Here is a 9,988-nt window from a genome sequence, read left to right on the forward strand (position 1 = left end):
TTTTTTTTTTTTTTTTTTTTTTTTTTTTTTTTTTTTTTTTTTTTTTTTTTGTCTGCTTGTGGTATTTCAAACAGCCCATGTTCAAGTTCAGAGGTTCTCTCTTCAACTTCCGCAAGCCTGCTCATTAAACTCTCCATTGTGCTTTTTATTTCACTGAATAACTTCTTCAGTTCAGCAGGTTCTGCTACATTTTTTTTTCAGGGCATTGATTTCCTTGTACATTTCCTCTTTCAGGTCCTGTATACTTTTCCTCATTCAGGTCCTGTATACTTTTCCTCTTTCAGGTCCTGTATACTTTTCCTCGTTTCATCATGATGTCTAGCTGAGTTTTCTTGTATCTCATTCAGTTTCCTTAGAATTATCACTCGAAATTCCTCGTCAGTCATTTCAAGGGCTTCTTGTTCTATAGGATCTAGAGCTTGAGAGTGATTATCCTTTAGTGGTGTACTTTCTTGATTTTTCATACTTCTGGTATCTTTTCTTTGATGTTTATTCATTGAGGCAGGGTTTCACAGTCCACAGGTTTGACACTATTGACTGACTAAGATGTTGCTGTGGTTGCCAATTTGGTATGGCTACCTCAGTGACTACTCAGTTGGCCACAAGTGCCTTGCATGTGTGGTTGCCTCAGGTCTTGGGCCTCTCCGGGGAACCCCCTCTCTGGTCAGCTTGGACTCTGCCGGGCTGCTGGATAACAGGGCGGTACCGCAGGGTGTGTGGTCTCTGCTGGGCTTCCGCCTCCCGCCTCCTGTGCTGTATGTCTTCCTGTTCCGTGCACTCTGGCCCGGGCTGCTGGGATGCGCTGAGGCACCGCAGAGCGTGTGGTCTCTGCAGAGCTTCCCCATCCCCTGCAGGATGTCTCCCTGTTCTGTGCGTGCTAGGCTGGGCTTGGGATGGAGCTGGGTGGCGGGTGAAGCCTACCTGCTGGATCACGCAGTGGCAGCCCCACAGGTTGTGTGGTTTCTGCAGAGCCTACACCTCCCTTGCCGGAATTCTCCCCACTCTGTGCGCACTGGGCTGGGCTGGGAATGGAGCTGGGTGGCAGCGGTGAAGCCTATCTGCCGGATCATGCGACAGCGGCCCCACAGGGCATGTGGTCTCCGCGGAGCTTCTGCCTCCCCCGCTGGACGTCTGCCCATTCCATATGCACTTGATGTTATGTTTTTACAGTTTATTTATTTATTTTTTTTTTTTTTATGACCGGTAAGGGGATCTTAACCCTTGACTTGGTGTTGTCAGTACCACGTTCACCCAGTGAGCAACTGGCCATCCCTATATGGGATCCGAACCCGTGGCCTTGGTGTCATCAGTACCACACTCTCCCGAGTGAGCCAAGGGCCAGCCCTGTTTTTATAGTTTAAATCTGTTGATTTGTGGGAGAGAGTGATGGTAGGGACTGTCTATTCCGCCATCTTGACCAGAAGTCTAATTGTACAAGTTTCTGATGCTGGGAAGTCCAAAGTCCATCTGGTGATGGCGACAGTGACTCAGGGATCTCACACTGCAAGATGGTGGAAGCAAAGAGAGCTGAGGAAACATTTAAGAGACAGTTTATATTTGGTGGTTGAAACCACAGTAATGGTTGTGATGGCTCTTTTTGAGACAAACTGCCTCCCAGGGTCTGGGGGGGCAATAGGGCTGTCTCCAAGATGGGGAACCAGGGAAAGAGATATAATAGGACTAGGTCAGATCTGGGCTGCGTTTCGTTCACATACCTGTGGTCCCCTGAATCCTTTACTTGGCTGACGCATGACCACATACCTCTCTCTTGTCCCCAGAACCCTACAGCCCTGCCGTGTGGGTGATGATGTTCGTCATGTGCCTCACTGTGGTAGCTGTCACCGTTTTCATCTTCGAGTACCTCAGTCCTGTCGGCTACAACCGCAGCCTGGCCACAGGCAAGCGTAAGTCCCCTACCTCTATCATTTTACCTCAGCACTCCCTGGTCATGGATAGAACTACATTTCCCGGCAGCCTCTGGAGTGAAGTTATGGCCACTCTGGATGCCAGAGGCCTAGAGGGCCACCAGGAATTGTAGCTCTCTCTGCTCCCTCATTGAGCAGAAGGGATTTGGGGTTGATGTCTCTGTCCTGGCCCCCTGCAGGCCCTGGAGGCTCAACCTTCACCATTGGGAAATCCATCTGGCTGCTCTGGGCCCTGGTGTTCAATAACTCAGTGCCTGTGGAGAACCCCCGGGGGACCACCAGCAAAATTATGGTGCTGGTGTGGGCCTTCTTCGCCGTCATCTTCCTTGCCAGCTACACAGCCAACCTGGCTGCCTTCATGATCCAGGAGGAGTATGTGGACACCGTGTCTGGGCTCAGTGACCGCAAGGTGTGTTTGTGGGAGGTGGTGTCTGGGGTTGGCAGTCACAGAGCTTGGCATGTAGCAGGTCACGGGGTATTCATGGGAGTCTCTTCCCAAGAGGAATTCCAGAATGGCAGAATGGAATGTTTTGGAAGGAGAAAGGATATGTTTCGCAATGAACTATTTAAATATTCCTTGGAAAAGAGGGTGTCCTCGAATGTTCTACGGGTAGTGGTACCACATGAAATATTCTAGACCAGTGCTTCTCTCAAACTGTGATGAGGGGCTAGTTTTTAAACTTTCTAATCCATTGGAGACCGATATTTTAAAAAATACAACAGAAATTAATGACTAGAAAAGTAAAATAAAATTTAAAACCAAGACATACAAAAGTCAAACACCAATTTTTATTTATTATATTCAACAGACATAAAATGATTTTATCAAATGGCTCTAAATGCTCACTCTCTCAATTTCTGTACTTTTTTGTTTTGTTTTGTTTTTTTGAGGTGGGTGCTGGCCAGTACGGGGATCTGAACCCTTGATCTTGGTGTTACCAGCACCACGCTCTCCCAAGTGAGCTAACCAGCCAGCCCTCAATTTCTGTACTTATCACACTGTGATCACAGTTTGTTCAGGGACTTGTGATCTGTAGGCACACTTTGAGACTGAAGTAGTCAACTGGCTGTCATGACCTATTACAGGGTTGAGAAATCAGTTCAAGGGGTTGCAATAAGCATTTTTTTAATGGTATGGCATAGAATAGAATAGACATTGACTGAATCTCATGTTGTAAAGGTGAGTATGGTTTTATGAAACTTGTTTTAGTCATATACACACCTGATACTGAACCAGCACACACATGTCTGGCTACATCTGTTGTTAAAACAGTGAACTATTTTCGAATGGATTGGAAAATAGCAATTGCCCCGGCCCCTGCCATGCCAGCACCTGCCCCAGGGACCTCCCATGATTCATCAAGTTAAGGGTTAATGCCTGGCACATCTGGAGCCTCTAGGAAGCTTTTGGCATTTCCTGTCTGATTATCTATCTGCAGCTATGTCTGCTGGGTGGGAGTAGAAAAGTGATTCCAACTGTGGCGAGCAAATTTGAGAAACACTTTTGGGACTGGGGTGTCTGCCAGTTGGCATGTGTCCCTCAGAATGGGGCATTTGGGTCAGGGATATCCCTGAGGGGCACCCTAATAACTCCCCATTCTGCCCCAGTTCCAGCGGCCCCAGGAGCAGTACCCGCCCCTGAAGTTTGGGACGGTGCCCAATGGGTCCACAGAGAAGAACATCCGCAGCAACTACCCCGACATGCACAGCTACATGGTGCGCTACAACCAGCCCCGCGTAGAGGAAGCGCTCACTCAGCTCAAGGCAGGGTCAGCGCAGACTTGGGCCGGGAAGTGGGGGGCCATTGAGGGTCCTGAGGATGCTAGGAGCTGGTGAGGGGTCAAGGTTCATTCATCAGCCTCCAAGGTTAGCCCAGGGTGGGTCAGCTTGGAGGGCGGAGTGAGGGTGGGGAGTGAACGCCCCCTTCAAGGAGTAGGATCCTTGTAATGTTTTCAGGGATCCAGTAGTTATAGATTCTGGGGTGACTGCCAGAGTTCAAATCCTGGCTCTGCCCCTTCTTAGCTCTGTGACCTTGGGCAAGTTACTCAACCTCTGTGAACCTCAGTTTCCTCCTCTGTAAAATGAGGATAACAAGAGCATCCCCATTATAATGATCATAAGGTCATTATAAGAAATAAATTAGTTAATACATGCTAAACACTTAGAACAGTGCCTGGCACACTGTAGGTGTTTGTTGATATTATCATTATCATTGTTATTATCATTAGATCTAAACTTACTGGAATCAATATTTGGATTATGTTGTTCTTTTTTCTTTTCTTTCCTTTTTTTTGCAGTGGTGGTGGGGGGGGGGCTGGCCAATATGGGGATCCAAACCCTTGACCTTGGTGTTACAAGGCTGTGCTCTAACCAACTGAACTAATGTTTTTTATTTTTATCACATCAGTTTCCCAAATCATAGGGATAAAGTTAAGTTCAGGCTCCAAAGTGCAGCCCAAGATTACAACAAAACTGAACACAGTAACTCTCTCCCTGTCCCTCATTTATCCAGTCCTTCATCATGTATTTATTTCCTTATTCCCTACTGTATGCTAGACAGTGAACAAGTAGACCACAATTCCTGCCCTCAGAGGGCTTAGGGTATAGAGGTGAGAAATGAACAATAAATATGCAAACAGAAAAATTGGCAAGATCATCTCAGAAAAGTGATGGTGAGCTCGAGTATGGCTGGGCTGGGATATTTTCACTAGGGTGTTCAGGGCAGCCTTCTCAGATTTGAGCAGAGAGCCCTGAAGGCGGTGAGGGAGCTGGCCAGATGGACTTATGGAGGCAGAACCTTGCAGGCAGAGGGAACAGTGTGTGCAATGAGTCTTAGGCAGGTGTGGTGTTGGTTTATTGGAGGAACAGCAGGAAGGCCAGTGTGGCTGATGGGCAGAGAGCCCAGGTAAAAGGATAGATAAGTAGGGGACAGTTGGTGTGACATCTGAGGCTAAGCTCAGGGCTGGACTTGATTCCAAGGGCAGTGAGAAAACACGGAGTGGGGAGACTTTAAGTAGGGAAGGCTGTGATTTGATTTCTGTTTTTAAATGCCCCATCTGGCTGCAGTGTGGAGAATGGATGGAGGGCAGCATAAGTAGGACCAGCGTGGAGGCCACCGCATCATCTAGATCACCTTCCCCAAGGTCCACCCTCTGCTCACCCCTCAAGTAGCCAGTCCTAGCTGGATCTTTGTTACCCCTCTGTCTTGATTAGAATTGTGCTGCAAGGAAAGGAACCCAGCCAATCTGACTTAAGTAAAATGGATGGGTCAGCATACGGATACAGGGGAATCTCTCAGAACCAGTTGCAGAAAGTAAGGCTTTATGGAAATGTGAAAGTCATTAATTCATTTAATGTTCAAAGAGCACCAACTGTTATGCCAGGTACAGTTTCTGCACTGGATAATAATAGTCAACAAGGGCCGGCCCGGTGGCGCACTGGATGGTGCACCGCTTGGGAAGCGCGGCGGCGCTCCCGCCCGAGGGTTCGGATCCCACATGCAGACCGGTTCCCGCTCACTGGCTGAGCGAGGCGCGGGAGCAAGGCTGAGGGTTGCAATCCCGTTGCCGGTCCCCGGTCCGGTACGGGGGCAACACTGAGGGTTGCGATCCGTTGCCAGACACGGAAAAAGACAAAAGACAAAAAAAAAATAAAAAAATAAAAAAAATAATAGTCAACAAAATAGGTAAGTTTCCTGGATCAGTTAAGAGTGCTTAAACAGACAGAGGTTTCTTTATCTCTCACAGTAAGAAGTCCAGGGCTGACATGATAGCTCAAAGACACTATTAACACTCCGAACTCTTTCCATATTTTTGTTCCACTGAGCTTGCAGCATAGAACTTCATGTTCATTTTGGTTGCCTCATGGTCACAAGAAGGTTGCTGCACCTCTGTGGGTCACATCTTAGTTCCAGGCAAGGAGGAGGAAGAGTAAAAGAGTGGAGGGTTTTCTTCTGGCAAGGCTTTGACTTTTTATTGGGGAAAATATGCCTTTCACAGAGACTTTGGGCTATTTCTGAGAATGTGTCAGATGGCCTCTCCTGGCTGCAAGGGAAGTAGGGAAACTGAATTTGTTAGCCTTCCAGATTCTGTTATAGAAGAAGGCAAAGGAGAAGATTGTACATGGAGATGTGGCAGCCAAGCCATCTGCCCTTCCCGCCCTCATGGAGTTTGTATTTCCCTACCCAGCAAGTTCTCTCTCGTGCCTTTTCCTTTCTCGAGTGTTCTATCTTCTCTCTCAATTTCTGGGGGTCACATGGTCTCTTATCTCCCATCTCTCTGTGTGTTCTCTGTGCTTTCCCTACAAGCCTCTCATTTCTTTTCTTTTCTTTTTTTAAAAGATGACCATAAGGGGATCTTAACCCTTGACTTGGTGTTGTCAACACCACGCTCTCTGAAGTGAGTGAACCGGCCATCCCTATATACGATCCAAACCCGTGGCCTTGGTGTTATCAGCACCGCACTCTCCCAAGTTAGCCATGGGCCGGCCCTAAAGCCTCTCATTTCTGATACTGAGAACTTCAGCACTTCCTTATTAGTCACCAGTTCTTATCTTGCCTCCAGTAACTGCTGTTCTCTCTGCCCCACTTCGCCCCCGTCATGGAATTTTCTCTTTATCCTTTACCCTCTTCCTTGAATCACCATTAGCATGAGGTGATTTTTGTCACAGACTTTTCTTTTTTAAGCAAGGCTTTGGGCAGGTCCACTGCAAAGTTTTACAGAGCTTGATGCAAGAGTATAAATGGAAGCTCACATACCATATGTAACTATTTAAATTTTATAAATCAGGCTAGCAAACCATTCAACATATTGGGCTCTCCTGCCTTGACGGATATACTTTCTTATCAACCAGAAAGGCTATTAAATTCAAGTTAAGAATCCTCAGACTCCTCTCAGGGTTCCATTAGAGAACCTGAAGCTCCTTGTCTTTCCACCTGAATCTGTTTCCTTACCATCTCCACCTTCTAGTGGCTGCCCACATTCTTTGGCTCATGGCCCCAAATCATTCTGACCTCTCCTTACATTGACACATCTCTTTCTCTGACTGACCCTCTTGCCTCCCTTTTATAAGAATGCTCATGATTACATTGCACCCAGCCAGATAATACAGAATAACCTCCCCATTTCAAGATCCTTAACTTAATCCTATCTGCAAAGTCTTTCATCATGTAAAGTAACATATTTCCAAGTTCCAGGTATTTGGGTATGAATGGATATCCTGCCCACCACAGATTCCCAAAGCATAAACTCCAAGAGAGGTGTGAATTCTGGGTGGGCACAAACCCTTGGCCCCAGGAACTCTTCTCCCTGTGTGTGTGTGGTTCAGGGTCCTTAAAAAATGGGGTCTAGAACAGCATGCCCTTGCCCAGGGTCTAAGATGGGTATTGAGTTTGGAGAATCATAGACAAAGGTGACAGGACACAATACGTAACAGGGGGCCTTTTTTTTTTACATTGCGCATTCATCCATCAATTCTTTCTTTCGACAAGTATTTATCAAGTTTTTTTTTTTTTTTTTAAGATGACCGGTAAGGGGATCTTAACCCTTGACTTGCTGTTATCAGCACCGCACTCTCCCAAGTGAGCTGGCCTATCAAGTGCTTTTAATGTTAGGCTCTGTACCAGATGCCTAAGTCCCCATTTACTTGTAGCTTCTATTCTAGTAGGGAGGAGGCAGGAAGCCCACAGATGAAATAAATATCATATCCCGTAAAGTATCTCAGATCTTAAGCATCTTACCACAGGGAATTTCTCTTCGACCATCTTTCTCCCCAGCTCTGCTTGCATCCATGTTGCACTCCATCTGCTTCCCTTCTCCCTGGAGAAACACTGTCTACTTCTCCAGTTGACTACATATAAATGCCTGGGCTTCTGATTTCCCCATGGCCTAGGAGTTGCAAACGGTGTCCTGGAGGAGCTTAACAGTAATGGTTTGAGAACCAGGTGGTCCTGGGTTCGAATGGGAACTACACTCTTTACTTGCTGTGGGTCCTGGGGTAAGTCGGTTTAGCTCCTGAGCCTTAATTTTCGCCTCTGTAATTCCAGGTCAGAGCTGGCCGGTTAGCTCAGTTTGTTAGAGCACGATGCTGTAACACCAAAGCAAGGGTTCACATCCCCATGCAGGCCAGCCACCAAAATATATACCTACATACTGGGTCAACAATCCAAACCCTTTAATAAGTGGCTCTGGGAAACAGGTCCAATTTCACGTCCCCCCCTAGTGAGAATCTGATTGGTCCAGTTGGGGTCAGGTGTCCAGCGCTGGGGCCAATCAGCTGCAGCCAGGGTGTGGTCAAGTAGTTCCAAGGGCTGTGCCTTCCATTCTCAGCGAAGATTTTCAAAGGTGTGTGAGCACCTGCAGGCCACAGAAGTCTGGTGTTCTTTTCCAGAATACCCTTCCTCCACTGGCCACAGCTTTGAAGCCGGGTAGACCCCTCAGCCCCATTCCCAGGGCTTCCCCTTTTGGAGAACACCCCTGTGCCCGGCACTCTTGTCCTTGATGTTTCCCTGCCTTGGGAACAAAGTTTTCCCGTCCTAAATTCTCTTCTCCCCTCTCATTAAAGAATGTGTTTACATAACAATTATTGTTAAAGTGAAGATTTCTCCCTTTCCTTCCTTATGTCAATGACTTGAGGCATTTCCTCCCAGCCTTTTTCTAGAGCAGAGCTGGAGAGCCACGTATGTAACCTAAAATTGTCTAGTAGCCACTCCGAAAGAAACAGGTGATATTAACTTTCATAATATACCTTATGTGCTCCAATATTTCCAAAATACTATTTCGACATGCAATCGACATAAAAATTAATAAGATATTTTACTACTTTTTAGGTACTTTGTGGGGGGCAGGGATCCAATATATGTGTTACCAAGCACCTCAATTCGGACTCCCATATTTCTTTTTTCTTTCTGGCGGCTGCCCAGTAGAATGAATCAAACCATGGACCTTGGTGTTATTGAAAGAAAGTGAGCCGAGATGGCGGGTACCGTTCTAGCTTTATTAAAGGAAAAGAATCTACCAGGCTATGCTCAAAGTGGGGAACAGCCCTGAGCTGCCCTGAAAATGGGGGACGGCACCAGGTGTGGGGGTGGTAGAGCTTGTATAGTGCGCCAAGGGCTGGCGGATACCATCAAGGAGGGGCATTGTGCTAATGTGGATCCGGGGAGAACTGCGTCCTTGAGGAAGTAAAAGGGGTTTCTGTTTAAGTCAGGAGGCTTCTCATAAAGGGAAGGAGGCAGGGAGGAGGTGGACGGTGCCATTTGTACTTGGGCTTGTCTAAAGTGACGCTGGTTATGTTGCAGATCTGTTAGTTACCAACACCACGATCTAACCAACTGAGCTAACCAGCCAGCCCAAGGACTCCTATATTTCAAGTGCTCGATAGCCACATCTGGCTAGTGGCTATCACATTGAAGTGTAGATCTAGAACTTTTTTTTATCTCCTGTGTTCTTTTCCTTCCATTCATCTTTTTCCTTTTTCTTTTCCTCCCCTTCCTCCTCCTTCTCTTCTTTCTCTTACTTATACTTCTTTCCTTTCATCATCCCTTTCATTTATTTCCCCCACTTCCAGAAGTCACCCGGGGTCTCCCTGCCCTTTCCTGGGAATTCTGTAAATTCCTGGGCTTCCTCAGCGTCATTGTGGCTTCAAAATTTTGTTTGCCGATTTAATTCACTCTGTGGACCATCTCACTGGCCCGAGTGTGTCTTCCTACCTCCAGAGCCTATTAACTAGACTTGGAATCTACCCTTCCCTTAAGCCACACAAAAGCCCTAACTGGCAGGGCAGCGACGGGGAGGGGGAGGTGAAAGGTGATGTCTGCCAGCCCTGTCCCATAGAAATGCAACGTGAGCCACAGTGTAATTCCAAATTTTTTATTGGCCACACTAAAAGACATAAAAAGAAGCAGGTGAAATTAATTTTGATGTATTTTACCCAACCCAATATGTCCAAAATATTGTTTCGACACATAATCAAGATAAACATAATTGAGAACTTTTATGTAATTCCCCCCCCCCCCCCCCCCCCCAAAAAACAAAAAATTTTAAAAATTGGGGGGGGTTTTTAAT

The 9,988-nt window shown here is 46.8% G+C and overlaps 1 protein-coding gene across 1 annotated transcript in view; it reads left to right on the plus strand.

Annotated features, from left to right (window-relative positions):
• GRIN2D (glutamate receptor, ionotropic, N-methyl D-aspartate 2D) overlaps positions 1–9,988 on the plus strand; it is a 41,177-nt gene that overhangs the window by 17,423 nt on the left and 13,766 nt on the right. The window contains exons 8-10 of the mRNA XM_008569329.1: positions 1,779–1,904; positions 2,105–2,334; positions 3,534–3,694. Of these exons, the coding sequence (XP_008567551.1) occupies positions 1,779–1,904; positions 2,105–2,334; positions 3,534–3,694 (517 nt within the window). The remainder of the gene's footprint in view (positions 1–1,778; positions 1,905–2,104; positions 2,335–3,533; positions 3,695–9,988) is intronic.

This window comes from Galeopterus variegatus, unplaced genomic scaffold (assembly GCF_000696425.1).
Source record: "Galeopterus variegatus unplaced genomic scaffold, G_variegatus-3.0.2 Scaffold486, whole genome shotgun sequence".
In the NCBI taxonomy this organism is placed as follows: domain Eukaryota; kingdom Metazoa; phylum Chordata; class Mammalia; order Dermoptera; family Cynocephalidae; genus Galeopterus; species Galeopterus variegatus.